Source organism: Neoarthrinium moseri (genome assembly GCF_022829205.1).
Source record: "Neoarthrinium moseri strain CBS 164.80 chromosome Unknown scaffold6_Wmoseri_CBS_16480, whole genome shotgun sequence".
Lineage (NCBI taxonomy): Eukaryota > Fungi > Ascomycota > Sordariomycetes > Amphisphaeriales > Apiosporaceae > Neoarthrinium > Neoarthrinium moseri.
The window spans coordinates 286910-304057 of record NW_026055120.1 but is presented as its reverse complement, the minus strand read 5'-3'; the positions used below and the strand labels follow the sequence as shown (position 1 = coordinate 304057).

Here is a 17148-nt window from a genome sequence, read left to right as displayed (position 1 = left end):
ATCGACTTTATCATCGACAGTCGATGCTGCTTCGCTCCGGGATGATCAGGCTGCTGTGTTAGGGGGCTAACCGCCCGAGGATGGACTGGGCATTCTGACGACTGCAGCGCTCACGCCGTCAAGTCTTGGGGCTCTACCAAGTGATCTCGTGCTGGATGGAAATGCAGTCCAATACAGAGATAAGACCCCGACGCTCTGCACCACCATGCCCGGTCTTCTTCTTTCTTCCTCGAGCCCAGCAACTTCGAGCGTCGCCGCTGGGCCCGCACCCACAGACCAACAGCAGGACTGCCACGTGGCCATCCTCAAGCGCCTGGCACAGCTAGAGGAGTCCTTGGCCACTCCACCATCCCCGGGAATCGAAATGATTCTGCGAGCCGAGAGTGATACGCGGGACCTGCAAGTGCGTCTCTTCTCCTGCCAGGGTCACCAAAGCCTTGTTGTGTGTAGACAGCAGCAGAACCTCATCTGTTGTCTATACCATCACCTCTTCACCCAAAGTCAAATCAATCCATCAATACCATACTAGTCGAAACACTTACATACAGAGACTTCGCATCGCTATCACCTACCCGCAACATGGCAGATCAGCTTGTCGAGGCCAACCACTTCACTGCATCGCACGGCGACGTAGATATGGAAAATCAGACACCTGAGCATTCATTGGGGAGCCACGACAACGCAACACCTTTGCCAAACGTCTATCCGCCTCTAGTTTCTCGTTGCATCATTGTCTTTAGCCTCATGCTGGCCACCTTTCTGGTAGGAAAGAAGACCAAAAGAAACGCATTAATAACACTTAACTGATTCAATCTTCTTACAGTCGGCCCTTGACATGGCAAGTCTGCCTACTGAATTCCAGCCCATTGGGCCGCTTCTTCTGACTTATGTATCCTCGTAGAGTATCATCGGTACCGCAATCCCAATGATCACGACTGAATTCAACAGCATGGCGGACGCAGGCTGGTATGGCAGGTGAGCACTGCCTACATTTATAACCAAGCACACTAGGCATGTACTGATTCTCAACTCCAAGTGCTTTCTTCCTCACCATGGCCACCTTCATGTCTGCGTGGGGCAAAGGGTACAAGTATTTCTCGATGAAGCTGGCGTATATCTTAGCCGTAGTTATCTTTGAGGTTGGCAGACTGGTTTGCGCCCTCGCACCTAATAGCATTGCTCTGATCTGCGGCCGTGCCATTCAGGGCATAGGCGCCGCGGGTACCATGACCGGCGGCTACACCATCACGGCTTTTGTGACCCCTCCTCACACACAGCCCATCATTATCGGCTTGATAGGCTCCGTGTTCACCATAGCCAGCATCGCCGGCCCCTTGTTGGGAGGTGCCTTCACGTCCGAAGTTACCTGGCGGTGGTAAGCCACTCTCATCAGACTTCCTGGTTACCTGTTTTCCTCGGCCTTTTCTTCGTTCAATAGTCGTCATGCTCATTCTAGTGCCCCATCCAATTATTAAAACAAACAACACTGACCTCACAGGTGCTTCTACATCAACCTGCCTACTGGCGGCCTGGCTCTGCTTTGCATGTTGTTCTTTTTCAGAACCCCACCTCAAGCCAAGGCGAACTACAACACACCCATAAGAGAGGTCCTTATGAATTTTGACCCCGTAGGCTCCGTGCTGGTGTTTTCTGGAGTCCTATGCTTCTTCATGCCTGTGCAATGGGGAGGTGTCGTCAAGCCATGGAGTTCGTCCGTCGTGATCGGTCTCCTGGTGGGCTGTGTCGTCATCTTTGGGTTATTTTTCGCCAACGAACACTACCAAGGTGACCGTGCTCTCATCGTCTATCGCATCTTGGGTTTGCGGTCCATCGCAGCGTCTTGTGGTTTTGCATTCTTGTGAGTGTTTGCTGTCTCTATCCAGTCGCGGGCCCGTGTCGACTAACAGGCACCCTAGTATGAACGCTGCGAACATCGCGTTGCAGTACAATCTGCCCATCTACTTCCAGGCTATTCAAGGCAGAACACCAGTAGATAGCGGCATAAGAATGATACCCTCGATCTTGGGAACTGGTGAGTTTCAAAGCTCCTACACCCCACCCCTTTTGTACTCCCCAGGTTCGTTGAGAGTTTATCGCAGACTGACAGCCTCTTTTGTGGTCAATAGCCCTTACCACGTTAGTCGGATCCGGCGTCATGGGCAAACTTCAAATGTTCCAGCCTTTCTTGCTAGCATCAGGAGTTCTCAGCGTTATTGGCTGCGGGCTCATCTACTCCTTCCAGCCGGACGCGGGCCTTGGTCCCATCATCGGGTACCAGATACTGTATGGTGTTGGAGCAGGCCTGGGAGTCCAGACACTGAACCTCGTAGCGACCATTACATCTACACACCATGACGTATCCATTGCCGTCGCCACGGTCTCATGTGAGTTGACATGGTTTCCCTGCATTCCGCACCGCTCTCACCATATAAGTCCACTGACACTGACTTTGTGCTAGTCTTCCTTCTCCTCGCCGGCGGCTGGGGGGTCGCTGTCACAGACGCCATCCTGAACAATCTAATCCTCGAGCGAACTCCCCGCTACGCTGCCAACGTCGACCCTCACGCTGTACTCCTGGTTGGCGCCGCCGGGATCCACAAAGCGTACAGCGGTGAGGAGCTCCGGGGCGTGCAGATGGCGTACCTCGACGGCCTCCACGGCGGATGGGCGCTCGGAACGGCTGCCTTTGGCGTCGCTGTTTTCTGGGCCCTGGTCCCCGAGTGGCCAGGGAAACTCGCCCCGCCCGCCTCGGATGATGATAGCTCACAGACCGAGGAGGAGAAGGAGGCCGTCAAAAGGGGCCAGGCGGATACCGCTATTGCTACCGTTTGATACACTAACTGTGTTGGCGTTGATCACTTCCGCACAATCCATCTCTAAAAGGATTGCGTTAAGTTTTATTTTCTCATAGTGATTTATGAGGGGTGAGAGAAAGTATGTGAACCCAAAAGGTGATTCTGGAGTATAAAAACAGATTTAAATTTAGATTCAAAAATGTTTAGGAACTAATTCTACGAGATAAGCGCCCTGTCAAGAGTTTTCAGTTTTCATTATTTGAGGGGATAGGCAAAGGCAAAACCTATCGGATCTTCCACAAAAGCAAGCTGTCTTATAATTTATGGAAGAACCTACCTAGCTTACGAGTCGCGATGCACTTTTCTTGTTGCTTCCACCGTGTGATTGGGATAATTTTATTCGGGCCCTCGCCCACGTTCTTGACCACCTTGACTCCGGCCTGCGTTAGCCCTTCGACCGCGGCCTCCAGTCGGTAACGTTAAACCCGGGGCGGTTGAAGCACAGGTGTGGCGGCGGCCGGCCGCCAGGCATGATGATATTATCATAACCCAGAAAAGGGAGTATACCTTTATTTTAGCAGCTATACACCATGGTCCCACGTCAATCAGGTGCACGAAGATCGCAAGAACATGTGCATCACCATGTACCCAATTCGGTCCGCTAGTTCGCTCATCATCTTTTGGGAGCATGAAAGTGTTCAAACTCGACTGATTGGTCTTACGCTGGCATTGATCCGTTTTAGGCTTGGTCAAATCGATTTGTGCGACCGAGAATGACCCTTGAATGTTTCATAGTGCGGGCAAATCTGACTTAATGATTAATCACCTGGTGAACTACACATCATGGTCGGGTACTCGTGTAAGCGTTATCGCTTGGTTCGGAAACTATCGATAAGACTAAGCATCCTTTTCTTTCACAGTTTCACGTGGTACTCTGAATTCCCCCTTACTGACTCTTCTGATGTAATACACAAGCCTTACTTGATCACGTGCCCATAATATAAATGGTGACCTGTTGCACATAATACGAACTCGAAATTACGCTTGGCCCCCTTGGACCCATGGGCTAGTAGTAGGAGAGGCCGCTCTCTATATTCAGGCGTAGACACTTTTGAGGTATGTCGTATCACTCGGGCATGTAGCAGTTATCCAGTCTTTTAGGCTTAATACACGAGAAAACTACTTCGGATGTGCTTGTAGTGCGCCATAAGCAGCATGAAAAACGTCACCATAAACGGCGATTGACCAACAATCCTGCCGTGAGAACGTAAGCAGCAACACACAAACGGTGATTCTCCGCCTCATCCACTTTAGTGACTAGTCCTACTCAGCTGAAATATGTTTTCAGCTTTTGTTCGTATTCACCTCATGACCCTCAAGGGATGTTGCAGCATTTGGACCTGCTGGCGGATGCGCTTCCCTTCAGACGTCGAAACCTTAATTACGTGAGGCTGTGGCTTTTACTTGAACTCAGCTTAGCTGGCTCCTTTTATATTGAAATAAGCAACATCTTGAACATTGAAAATGATAATTCGAAAAATTATCGAAACTGATCTTTTTATAGATGGTCACCTTATGCGGCGTACGGCCGCAACTATCAGGTCACGAGGCTGGGTCGGAACAGAGGCAGTATCATTTTGCCACCATGAAAGGAATTTCCAGGCTGGTAATTAGTATTCAATACGGCACCGCCGAAGGAGCATCGTAATTTCCACTATCTGTTCATGTGAGCATTAATGGCCAATATGAACCCACAAAATCTTACGTTCAATACGGCGGGGCCTTTATGCGCCTCGATGATTGTGCTCGGTACGATGGCATTAAGAACTTCCCGGATGTAAGATAGGTAAGTAGTGCCTAATTACGAGCCAGAGCCGTGGATCTGTCTCATATATAAATAAAGCTTCCACCGCCGGGTCGACTGGCATTTTCTTGGCAATCCGCATAGATATAACGACATTGTTCATTTACCACACTTATTCCACAGGGCTTAATCAGTAAAGCTTTTCGTCTGTTCGTCCATCTCGACTTTATAAGCACCGCCGCTGTAGTTGTATATCTCACGATGAAGAGCCGACATCTAACCCTCTGCCTGATAGCTGCTTCGGCAACGGGTGTTATTGGCATCAGACCTTTCGGCTCCTCGTTTGGAGTTCCAGGCAATGATGCAACGTATGACTATGTTGTTGTTGGTGGTGGTAATGCCGGCCTGACTGTGGCGAGTCGCTTGATTGAACAGGGAGCTGGAAGTGTTGCTGTTATTGAAGCAGGAACCTTCTATGAGACCACTACCGGAAACATTACAGAGGTGCCCGCCTTCACTACCACTTGGGCGGGCAAATCTCCTGACGATTGGCAACCTCTGGCCGATTGGGGATATATGACGGTTCCACAGACTGCAAGTCAACTATACAAACCCGTCTTCACTGATCGGCAACTAACAGCCTGCGTAGGGAGCAAACAATGCTGAAATGCGGTATCCCCGTGGCAAAATGCTTGGCGGTTGTAGTGCACGGGATTTCATGCTCTATCAACGCGGCACTAGAGGCTCGTACCAAAAGTGGGCTGATATGGTCGGGGACGAAAGCTACACCTTTGACAAACTCCTGCCATATTTCGAGAAAAGCCTTAACTTCACCCCTCCGAGAAACGACCTTCGGTTGCAGAATGCTACCCCTGAGTACGACGCATCTGTTCTGGGCACCGGAGCTGGCGGAGTTGGATCTCTCGAGATCTCGTACCCAAACTGGGCCTATGCGTTTGCCACTTGGGCCACGAAGGCTTTCTCGCAAATGGGCATGTCTATACGCAGTGATGGTTTCAACAGCGGTGGCCTTCTCGGACAGGCGTATGCTACATTTACCATCAATGGTAAAACTATGATCCGATCCTCTTCCGAAACGGCATTCCTTCAGAATAGCCTCAAGGACCCTAACTACTATGTCTACCCCCTGACGACTGCTAAACAGGTGCTTTTTGATAGCTCGAAAAAGGCCACAGGCGTCCGTGTTGATACTGCGGGTCTGGAGTACCAAGTCTCAGCTCGAAAGGAGGTCATCATCGCAGCCGGTTTCATTGGATCTCCGCAGCTGCTCCAGGTTTCCGGTGTAGGCCCAGCAAAGCTCCTAGGCTCTTTGAACATTGATGTAGTGGCCGACCGGCCTGGTGTTGGCGAGAACTTGCAAGATCACATCATCTTTGGTATTTCTCAGGGTGTCAATGTCCTCACAGCGTCTTCTCTGGGCGATGTAGCGCTCTTCCGCGAACAGGAGCGCCTGTACGTCGACGAGAGCGCAGGCATGCTCACCAGCCCTGCAGCAGACATCCTGAGTTGGGAAAAGCTCCCCAACAGCACACGCAGCACCATTAGCAACCGCACTCTCTCCATTCTGGCATCTGAATATCCTGCTGATTGGCCCGAGGTCGAGTATATCACCTTCTCGGCCTGGTACGGTAATGCTAGCGTATTCACGGCGGACGACCCGCACGATGGCACGGCGTATAGCACTATGGCTGTTGCACTTGCCGCGCCGCTATCGCGTGGCACCATCACCATTAAATCGGCTGATGTGGCTAAACCGCCGGCCATCGATCCGGGCTTCTTGACGGACCGCGGGGATGTTGAGGTAGCCGTGGCTGGGTTCAAGCGCGCTCGTCAGTTCTGGCAACAGTCGTCTCTCGATGGCCTGCTTGTCGGCGGCGAAGCTTTCCCAGGTGATAGCGTGCAGACCGATGATGAGATCGAAGCAAATATCCGCCGCAACTTTAATACCGTCTATCACGGTTCGTGTACCTGTGCCATGGGGCGCTCTGATGACCCAAAGGCAGTCGTTGACAGCAAAGGGAGAGTGTACGGTGTTCAGGGCCTGCGGGTCATTGATGCTTCGGCATTTCCACTATTACCACCAGGACATCCTCAGGCCACAGTGTGTAAGTCGTCTATTGTCTCTAATGATATGTGTTATGCCTTTTGTTCGTCACAGAAACTAATTTGTGCTTGGCAGATGCTCTTGCTGAGAAACTGGCTTGCGACATCTCAGGAAACTGTTCCTGATGATGCCAACCCTTTTCCCTTACTAGGTTTCGTATGTTCTCGATCGGGTTCTAGTTTGAGGGGTGTCCTTTTTAGGTTGGTATAGATTGGGGCCTGACTTATAGGGACTAGGGTAAGCTATGGAATGTTGAAGGGACTTTGAACGTTTCTCACTGCGATAGAGATTTCCTTAGCTTTCTATTATGACTTATTTCTCGTTTTCTTATTTAGTAAACAGATTTATAGATCTTTCAAAATGCTCATTCACTCCTGTCATGCTCTGTTCCGGCCAGAGGTAGAGCTTTGACTGATTTATACAGCACAGATTCTGACTACGAGTATCTCAACTCAAGGAAACCAAAGAAAAGAATAATCGTCTATCATACCGTGACGAAGAACATGTAGCTCCGGATTGCAGTATGAGATTGAGAGTGCCAAGCGTCAGATTTCGATTCCGCGTAGTTGTACTACAGTTTGCAAACTAGATAAATCAAGTCCTTGGCTCACGTTTGTAGCCCCGCGTGACTGTACTCTAGGGACTGGCCTAGTAAAAGGTACGTGGTCCGCGCCCAATTAGACCGTCGGATCTCGTACAAGGGAGAACTTGGCAAGGGGAGCTGAGAAGATGAAGTCCACATGTTACAGCTCTCTCGTTAACGGAGCTTGGTCTCTTCTGTCATCAAGGCAAGCGTAACGTTCCGAGTGGAGAGCATTTCTCGCGCTGATCCGTGCTACGATCGTGGGCTGTGACTCGGAGTTTGTTAGGGGCTTTCCGAACTTGCGGGACCTGACATCAGCGTGGGTTTTATGCGGGCAGTGGGGCAATTGAGGGGCCATGAGTTCGATGCTCCTTGTGCTGCAGACAGGAAACCCTTTCAGGAAGATCACAGCTGCTTCGTTCGTTTCGAATTCCATTTAGTGACTTGATTGTCTGAATTCCGTTGTTTGTTTCAGTTTCTCTTTTCATATCGCAATCGATCTCTTGTCCCACGATGGAGGAACAAGTTACAAGACTGGTCTCCCAGGCATGGGAGCGGTATCAGAAGGCTCCAGAAGACCATCGCTTCAGTGTGTTAGCCCCTGTATGGAGTCTTACTCGCTCTCGATGTGAGCGAGTGCTCGCAAGAGATAGATGGGGGGCGTTTGATTTGTTCAATACACTGACTGGACGGGTGAACTGCAGTGATTGCCATAGCCGGCATCCCAGGATCAGGTAAGAATCCCTCATGACCTTTTCTATATAGATCACTGATAAGATCACAGGGAAGACAACACTGTCACAAAGAGTCACCGACCAGCTGAATGCGCTGCACCAGGCCTCGCATCCCGGGAGCGATCCCATTGCCATCTTCGTGCCTATGGATGGCTACCATTACACCCGAGCGATCCTGGATCAGATGCCAGACCCGGTCAAGGCCCACGCTCGCCGCGGCGCCGAGTTCACTTTCGACGGTGAATCATATCTGAAGCTCATCCAGGCACTTCGCGTGCCTCTAGACCGAGCTACCACTCAGTCCATCTACGCGCCGTCCTTCGACCACGCTGTAAAGGACCCTGTGGACAACGACATCGAGATCAAGCCAGAACACCGAATCGTTGTCTTCGAGGGCAATTACGTGTGCCTTGATCGGAAGCCGTGGAGCGAGGCTGCGGCACTGATGGACCTGAGGTGGTTTGTCGAGGTGGACAGGACGGTCGCGAGGGAAAGGTTGGCAGCGCGGCACGTGAAGGCAGGCATTGTGGATACCCTTGCGGGCGGTTATGAGAGAGCAGATACGAACGACTTGCCAAACGGCGACGAGATTAATGCATTGAAGATCGGAAATATGGATGGGACGGTGGTTAGTAAGGAAGATCAGGGTTGGGCTTAATAGTACAGTGGCTCTCATAAGATGAACGAAAGAAGATACTACTATCAACTGAGCAGTAAGTGCTTCTCATATTAGCCGATTGGTCAAATTGCCTGAAACATGGTACATCTTGGGGTGTACAGCCGACAAGCACAGTTGACCATGTCGCACAAAGCTCAAAACCGTCGATAGACTGTCTCCATCGAGTCTTGGATTGACCGGGCATCAACTTGGATTACTGGGCCCATGACACTGGAAGAAGCTCCTGGAGTTTTACAGGGGGGAAGATGAATGCATCGGGGCTCAATGGTGGGGTTTTGCCGCAGCTGTTGAGCACCCAGCTTAGGTGCATACGTCCTCTTGCATGCATAATTGCTTATCTTATCAGCCCCAGAAAAAAATCCCAAAATCCAGGTCCTTGAGTTACGATTGCTACAATTCCTTGCGAAATCACAGGCTATTGCTCCCGCTGCAGTATTTTACCAGAGCGCCAAAATATTGCCTGGAGGATGTCGTCGTCGGAATCGCCAAGCTCCGGCGAACCCGAGCCAACTGTGCCGAGCGAGAACTCCAAGAAACGCAAGTCGCAAATCGAGGAGATTGAAGTCGATCTCGCGCTCCCCGAACCACCTTCGAAGAAGGCCAAACGTCTCCTCAAGAAGGGCAAGCCACTCCCCGTAAAACCCAACAGCGACGACGAAGCCGACAAGGAGGAGGACGATGGACTGGCTGTGCCGTCAGGAAAGGCAAAGAACGGCAAGAAGGAATCAAAGCGCTCCGAGTTTGGCGTGTGGATTGGCAACCTGCCATTCACCATGACGCGAGTCGACCTGCTCAAATGGTTTGTCGAGTCTTCTGGCGGCGTCATACAAGAAGAGAACATCACCAGAGTCAACCTGCCGCCGAGCAAGCTTCCGGCCAGAGATGGCTGGCCGAAACCACAGAACAAGGGCTTCGCATATGTCGACTTTGACACGGAAAGCGCCGCCATGGCCGCCATGTCGCTTACCGAGACGGAGCTCAACGGCCGTAACGTGTTGATTAAGAACGCTACCAGCTTCGACGGACGGCCGAAGAAGGAGGGCGCTGACGGGGAGGCAGCACCGGGCCAGGCAGGCCCCAATGCCAAGGGAGGCAAGACGCACGAGGCGAGCAGGAAGATATACGTTGGAAACCTGGGCTTTCAGAACACCGAGGACGACCTATGGTATCACTTTGAGAAGTGCGGCGAGATCGACTGGGTCAAGGTGGCCACTTTCGAGGACTCGGGCAAGTGCAAAGGCTACGGCTGGGTCAAGTTCAGGGAGGTTGAGGCTGCCGAGGCGGCTGTCAAGGGCTTCGTCAGGATAAAGGAGGAGGTCGAAACTGAAGCGGACTTCCAGGATTCCAAGGCCGACAAGCAAGAGGACGGCGAAGGGGCTACGGATGAGGGAAAGAAGTTCAAGATGCGCAAGTGGTGGGTCAACCGGCTGAAGGGGAGGCAGTTGAAGGTCGAATTCGCAGAGGATGACCAAGTCAGGTACAAGAAGCGGTTTGGAAAGGATAAGCCGAAGGTGCACGAAGGCGCCGATGCAGGACGGGGAGAAGCCGCAAAGCCGGTGGCCGCTCCGAAGAAGACGACGTTCGATGAATAGAGTCCACTGGGAGGCCGCCGAGTATGGAAACACATAGATCATGACCCGTGCAAATACCCTTCAAAGACACTCATCACTTGGTTCCACACATCAGATACGTGATTTTAAAGAGGGCACGTCAGCCCAGTGTTGGAAAATACGAGATGCATCATGGTTATACATGTAGAGCTCCCCTTAATGTCCAGCCCCACATGGTCCGTCTGCCCCATTTAGCAAGGGTCGGTCGCTGTATGTAAGGGCGCGACACCCTCAATTCGTCATTGCTGCTTACATGTGGACCTGATATCGCATTCTGCGAAAAGAAGCGAAAAGAAAAAGCATGCTTTCTATCGCATTGCGCCATGCGCCGCAGCCCACCTTCTGCAGTGCTGTGGAGTTGCAGACCAAGGTGGTTGGGAACGCTGCAGACACCGCCCTCGCCTCAGGTCCGAGACAGACAGCTACCATAAGCACAGCGCCGTCCTCGTAACCGCTTGCAAGTGCAGAGCTATAAGCGCCCGGAATCTCACTACGGTTTCATCAAACTAGCTTCACTATTGCGACCCTGCTCTGCGCACGACTCGTACGTGTATAAGGACGCCCGTCGACTCGAATGCGCTAGCTGCCGTCTGACGATCATTCCAGTCATCTCGATTCAAAATGGCCTCGTTCGCGGCACTCAACGCCGCGATAGATGCGACTCCGCTCATCGACAACCACTGCCACAACCTCTTGAAGCCTGACCATCGGGATGACGCGCCTCTGGTCTCAATCGCATCCGAGGCCCAGGGCGAAGCATTGAAGGATGCCGACACCAGCCTGGCTTACATTCGTGCCACCAAACACCTAGCGCAGGTCCTGGGCTGTGAGCAGACATGGCCCGCTGTAGAGTCGGCCATCAAGGCACAGCGGGCAAAGTCCTCAGATGCATGGACGAGGCGCTGTCTGCAGGGTGTTGAGACTCTGCTTCTGGATGACGGCTTCGGGGCCGTGGGCAAGATCCAGGACTACTCATGGCATGACCAGTTCGTCAGGAGCAAATGCAAGCGCATTGTCCGGATCGAGACGTTTGCTTCCGATCTCATCGAGTCCAGACTAGCCGACAGAGGGCTCCCAAGCGCACAGCAAACCTTTGAGGGCTTCCTCCAAGCATTCGCCACGGGGATCCGGCAGGCGATCAAGCATCCCGATATTGTGGGCTTCAAGTCCATCATCTGCTACCGTGGCGGTTTGGATATCCCGCGATCGGAAGATGTGGACAGGGAGGCGGCCGCCGAGGCCTACAAGTCTTGCTGCCGACTGATTCAAGAGGGGAGAGATCCCTTCAAACGAAAGGTGTTCCTGCCCATCATCCACATCTTGCTCCATCACACGGCTTCGGCGCTCCGTGCTAAGGGCACGTCGCACCTGAAGCCGATCCAGTTCCATACCGGACTGGGCGACAACGACATCACCCTGACCAAGTCTTCACCATCGCACTTGCAAGCCTTCATTCGTGAATACCCGGAGGTTCCCATTGTGCTACTTCACTCTAGCTGGCCGTGGACCAGAGAAGCCGCCTACCTAGCCACCATGTACCCGAATGTCTATGCAGACATCGGTGAGGTGATTCCATTCTTGAGTCGTGATGGACAGGTCGGCGTCTTCCGGCAGATGCTGGAATTATGCCCATGGTCAAAGATGCTGCTGAGCACCGATGGCCATGGGCATCCTGAGATGTACCTAGTTGCGAACACCCAGATCCGATCTGCGCTGAAGACGGTACGTCATGTGAACATCCGCCTATGATCACCACTAACTGGACATTTTAGATTCTCGGTGGGTATGTACGTGATGGCCAGATTGATGAAAAGCAGGCGATACAACTCGTACAGAGCATCATGTTTAAGAACTCGAATAAACTATACCAGCTCGGATTAGACGAAAACTTACCCCTTTCAGCCACCAGCGCTTTCTCCAGTGTCACCTTTAATGGCCCAGACTCGAGCCTGGCAATAATAGAAAGGCTGCGGGCTCTCAACTGTAAGTGGTTGAGAATACAATGGCACGATTACACATCCAGCACGAGATGCCGACTGCTGCCGATGCAACACGTAATGCGGATCCTCGAAAGCGGCAAACCTCTTAAGATCTCAATTTCAGCGGCGTGCTGGGGCCTATTGCAACAAGACATACTGATCCCGCAAGGCACTGCGGCTGGGGTCTACGACGCATCCCCCGACTGGTCAACCTTGACGCCGGGGCCAACACCGGGGCATGCCAGCGTATTCTGCGAGTTCAAGGAGTCGGACGGGTCGGATTCCGCGCTGTGCCCTCGCACTGTCCTCAGGAAGACGGTCGACAGGGCAGCAGCTGATGGCTTTACATTTATCATGGGTTTCGAGCTCGAGTTCGTGGTCATGGAGCGCAACCCCGACCGGACGAGCCCTCAGAAGTTTATCCCACTACCAAACGACGGACATGCATGGGGGATGGCTCGCGTACTGGCCGACGTTGGACGCGAAGGCAGTTTCAGCAACGCCATCGACGATATCCTGGACACCCTGACCGAGGCCGGCATCCTCATCGAGCAGTTCCACCCCGAAAGCGCGCCCGGCCAGTACGAGATCGTGCTCCCCCCACTGCCGCCCATGGAAGCCTGTGACAACCTGCTCGCCATGCGCCAGATCGTCGAGGCCGTCACAGCCCGGCACGGGTACCGTATGACGCTGCACCCGAAGCCGTTCGCCATGGCGCCGGGGTCCGCGTCGCACGTGCACATGTCCATCTCGTCGGCGGGGGGCGACGACCCGGCGGTCTACGAGGCCTTCTACGCGGGCATCCTCAAGCACTACCCGGCGCTGATCGCCTTCACGTACAGCAACCCGACGAGCTACGAGCGCATGGTCGACAGCTGCTGGGCCGGCGGCCGCTGGGTCACGTGGGGCACGCAGAACAAGGAGTCGCCGCTGCGCAAGTGCGACGACAGCCACTGGGAGCTCAAGACGCTCGACGGCCTCGCCAACCCCTACCTCGCCATCGCGGCCGTCCTGGCCGCCGGCGCCCGCGGCGTCGCCGACCGCGAGCCCATGGTGTGCCGCGACAGCCAGGGCGACCCGGCCAGGATGAGCGAGGCCGTGCGGAAGGCGCTCGGCATCACTACTATGTTCCCCAAGGACCTGAAGGCGGCCATCGCCGCGCTAGAGAAGGACGAGGAGCTCGCAGCGTGGCTGGGCAAGGAGTGTGTGCAGAGGTACATCGACATCAAGAATGGCGAGATGGGTATCTTGGATCCGATGACTGCAGAGGAGCGGCGGCAGTGGGTTCTCGAGCGGTACTAAATCTATAGAGATTTCCACGCAGCGTCCATAGATAAAATCCGTTGTTGATGATGTCCGTAACGCGACCGGATTCCGCGCGCACAGCGTGCGGTCAAGCGAGGCGATAGATCCAGATGATCCATTGCTAACCAGAACAACCCTTTCGTTCACAGATGCCTCTTACTCGATGTTTTTACGTCCATAACCTACGGACTCCACATGCCTGCTGTCGCCTTGATTGGCTGATACAAGTCACAACTGCTCAAGTAGTAGGAATATTGTAGTCTTGCGCACGTGATGAGTGTCTCTACCTGACACGCGGTGTACCCTGACCCCTGATTTCACCCAATGAACGATGCAGCCACCAGCATGGCATTTGACACTTCGTCACACTGTAAAACACAAATTATCCCTTGGATTGATTAAAGTACGTCATTCACCCCCCATTGGCGTATATCGGGACACTCTGTGGGACATCGCATCGGCTGTCAAGTTCATTATTGAGACGTTTCTCTAGACACAATGTGTTTAGTGTCCTCATTACTAATAATACCATGTCCACATAAGACTTCCATGCCAAGCCAACCTTACATGACGCCGATCCCTACACCAGCAAAGCAACCGCGCACCTAGACGCCACGTACCCAAGAACCTAGGTTTACACCCAAAGTGGAGTAAATTACTCCTGCTATATAGACACAGAAAGAATTAAAGAGACCAAGAAGGTCACTCAAGGACCAAGGCTCATCCAGCCGAAAGCGCCGGCCGCAGAGGCCAGGATGAGGAACGTCAGAATGCCCGCACCTGCCCGGTCGCCCGTTGTTATCGGTGTCAGGGCGTTGTTGAACGAGTCGCTTCCCTGGCCTGCATTATAGTTGCCACCGCTAGTGCCTCCTGTTGTGTTCGTGACTGGTGCCTTGGACTGTCCGATGAGTAAGGAGGACACAGCGCCCAGCACGTTCATGGTCTGCCCTGCGCCGACGCTGCCGTCGAAGACGCCGCTGGCCCATCCGAACCCACAGGTCCTCTGGTTGTCCCCCCCGGTACACTGGTTGATTGCTGCCGTGGCCGAGGTCTTGAGAATGGGCAGGATCTTGTCGGCGGTGTACGGGGCAATCTGCGTCATCGTCGCCATCCAGCGCGCAACGTACCCCTTGAAACTCAGCATGTCGGTGGTGCAGGTCATGTGCTGCTCGCATGCAACCTCGAAGGCAATGTTGTCGGGGAAAAAGACACGAAGCGTTCCGTCGATCATGCCATCCAATCTCTGCTTCCAGACTTCACTTCCATTGGTCTGGAGCACAGTCAGCTTTGCGGTTCTGTAGATGTGGGCACGTTTAAAAGAGGCGAGAGAGCTTACAAAGTTGTACATGTAGGCGGCGCCTTGCATGTAGACGCCGTTGTTGTAGGAGAACTGGGCGCGGTTGATGTCGGTGCAGTTTGTCTCTACGTGTGCGCCATCATAGATATTGTATTCGGCGTCCATGAAGCCGACCGATGTGACCCAGTCCCAGGTGTCCTCGGCCCACTTGGCGTACGTCTCATTGTTGGTGTAGCGAGCGAGACGTGCGCCGAGGTTGAAGAAGCAGCCGTTTGCGATGCTGTTCTTGTAGTTGTAGCCATTGTTGGAAAATGGAATCTGCCAGCGCAGGCCGCCGCCGCACGTCGAATCGTGTCGCTGAGGGTCGGCCTGCGTGTTGAAGACGGCCTGGGCCAAAGCAAGCCACTGAGGTTGATCTTTGGGCGGATCCGGGAAGTTCTCCTCGGCGGCGAGCATGGCTGTCATGCCCCAGAAACCCTGGTCATCATTTCCGAGCGAGGCTGTCACATTGGGAGGCATATAGTCCTGGTTGGGGCCGACCTGCCAGAGCATGGCCTGGGAAACGACATCGTTGTAGGTCGAGTCGCCGGTGAGATGCCAATAATCAATCATGGTACCCCAAAGCGCGCCGCCCTCCCACCAGTAGTAGTCGCCAGCAGGAGGAGGGCCGGGAAGGATGCCAGGTGTTTGTCCGGATTGGTTCCCTTTGTAATATGTCATGAGATCGTAGGCCAGCGTCTTGGCGGATTGCTTGATCGCGTCTGCATGTATGGGCCAGTGGTTAGCGACGAGCGACTCGGCATGGCCGAGGCCTTGGCCAACATCACCATCGTACGTAGGTGAGACCAGAAAAAGGCACGCCCCATCTCCAAAAGTGAACACTACATACCATTAGAATCAATCGAATAGAAAGCTGCAGATGCCAATGGGCTGCAGAAAAGAAGCGCAGCAACGCCGCGCCAAGAGAAGGATGCCATTGTGAACGAATGCGGATCTTGGCGGGCAGGGTTGAGCGAGCGACGGGTAGGACGAGAAGACACAGGCGTGGAATACGGCACAGCCTAGTCTAGTGACACCATCAAAGACGGCTTCCGCAGATGAGCAACTAGTTATCGTGGAGTCTGGATGGTAACGGGCGACAGAAACAATGCGAAAAATGGAGAAGCACGGAAAGCCGGTAGGTTGACGATGTGCCCGTGGAAGAGAGTGGCCTGAAGAGGGAAACGCATGCTGGAAAGAGGATCGACCCCCCGAGGAGACGTGGGTTGTTGGTGGGGGCGTCCGAGTGTCTCGGTGGCAGCCAGCAGCAGACAGCAGAGCAGCAACGCGGGCGTCAGGCGTGTGGCCATTCCAAATGGGAGCATTGTGTGCGTGATGAGCAGCGGAACCGCGCCCTCTCATTGGCAAAGCCTATCTACACCCGACCTAGTCCATGCTTGGTCTCATCTCGTACCGGGCAACTTTTAAGCTTGATGGGCACTGGTCACTTCCAAGATGGATGGACAACCCTTTCAGCCCGTCCACCCACATCACCCTGCCCCTGCTCCAGGTCATGGCTCCTCCCCGTCAATCCTGCCCTGGCCCCCCGATGACGACGATGGGCAGCAGGCAAGGGTCACAGCAAACTGTCTGAGTGCCCACCAGGCGTCCGCGAGGATTAAGTTACGTCGACACCATAGATACCTCGAGGTGTCTACGCAACACAGGTCTGCGGGGCACTGTTCGCAAATCACCCGGCATTTGTTTTTCTTGGAATTGCTTGATTCCATGCTAGGATGCGGCCAAGCCTGTAGTGCCCGGCTGGGCAATCGTGGGGCGCGTGGGCGGTTTGCGCGATGGCCAGATACGAGCCCGGTTTTTTCCCCAGGGAGGGTCCGACCAAGTTACTGCCCAGGTGGGCAGTCTCCAAGTGGACCTGGGGTTGAGCCATGAGAACCTACCAACTCTTTTTGCTGGGGCCAGAGTGGGCACTGGGCCCAACCATGGGGAAGCGTACCTAGTAGCCCGCGCTCTCGGTTCCAATTGGAAATGAATGACGCTGCAAGAGTGCAGGCGGGGAGGCCTGTAGCGAGTTGAATGCATCTGCATCGGCGCCTTGGTCGCGTTCCAGACGGCCCGCTAGAGGCCATGTGATTTTCCAGCAAGCACTTGCATCATCGTGGCAATGCCTTCAGCACCATTCAGTTATGTTGTCTGTCCACTGGATCTCAAGCCGGCGTGCGAATCCAAGATACGCG

The 17148-nt window shown here is 53.7% G+C and overlaps 6 protein-coding genes across 6 annotated transcripts; 5 read left to right on the top strand and 1 right to left on the bottom strand.

Annotated features, from left to right (window-relative positions):
• Positions 1-205: 205 nt before the first annotated feature.
• On the top strand, positions 206-2832 carry JN550_002661 (uncharacterized protein; the record flags this gene model as incomplete). Its single annotated transcript, XM_049313981.1, has 8 exons — positions 206-403; positions 451-762; positions 902-975; positions 1037-1375; positions 1499-1858; positions 1917-2032; positions 2127-2384; positions 2459-2832. The coding sequence occupies 8 exons, from the start codon at positions 206-208 to the stop codon at positions 2830-2832; spliced, it is 2031 nt and encodes a 676-aa protein (XP_049175186.1).
• A 2028-nt stretch (positions 2833-4860) lies between these two features.
• Positions 4861-6849, top strand: JN550_002660 (uncharacterized protein; the record flags this gene model as incomplete). Its single annotated transcript, XM_049313980.1, has 3 exons — positions 4861-5181; positions 5249-6725; positions 6800-6849. The coding sequence occupies 3 exons, from the start codon at positions 4861-4863 to the stop codon at positions 6847-6849; spliced, it is 1848 nt and encodes a 615-aa protein (XP_049175185.1).
• Positions 6850-7820: 971 nt separating this feature from the next.
• JN550_002659 (uncharacterized protein) lies at positions 7821-8699 on the top strand (the record flags this gene model as incomplete). The annotated part of the gene is made up of 3 exons (XM_049313979.1): positions 7821-7896; positions 8012-8041; positions 8092-8699. 3 exons carry the CDS (start codon positions 7821-7823, stop codon positions 8697-8699), a joined length of 714 nt encoding a protein of 237 aa, XP_049175184.1.
• A 488-nt stretch (positions 8700-9187) lies between these two features.
• JN550_002658 (uncharacterized protein) lies at positions 9188-10312 on the top strand (the record flags this gene model as incomplete). Its single annotated transcript, XM_049313978.1, has 1 exon — positions 9188-10312. One exon carries the CDS (start codon positions 9188-9190, stop codon positions 10310-10312), a length of 1125 nt encoding a protein of 374 aa, XP_049175183.1.
• Positions 10313-10951: 639 nt separating this feature from the next.
• Positions 10952-13611, top strand: JN550_002657 (uncharacterized protein; the record flags this gene model as incomplete). Its single annotated transcript, XM_049313977.1, has 3 exons — positions 10952-12052; positions 12103-12313; positions 12479-13611. 3 exons carry the CDS (start codon positions 10952-10954, stop codon positions 13609-13611), a joined length of 2445 nt encoding a protein of 814 aa, XP_049175182.1.
• A 709-nt stretch (positions 13612-14320) lies between these two features.
• On the bottom strand, positions 14321-15888 carry JN550_002656 (uncharacterized protein; the record flags this gene model as incomplete). The annotated part of the gene is made up of 3 exons (XM_049313976.1): positions 14321-14884; positions 14951-15672; positions 15801-15888. 3 exons carry the CDS (start codon positions 15886-15888, stop codon positions 14321-14323), a joined length of 1374 nt encoding a protein of 457 aa, XP_049175181.1.
• Between the last annotated feature and the right edge of the window lie 1260 nt (positions 15889-17148).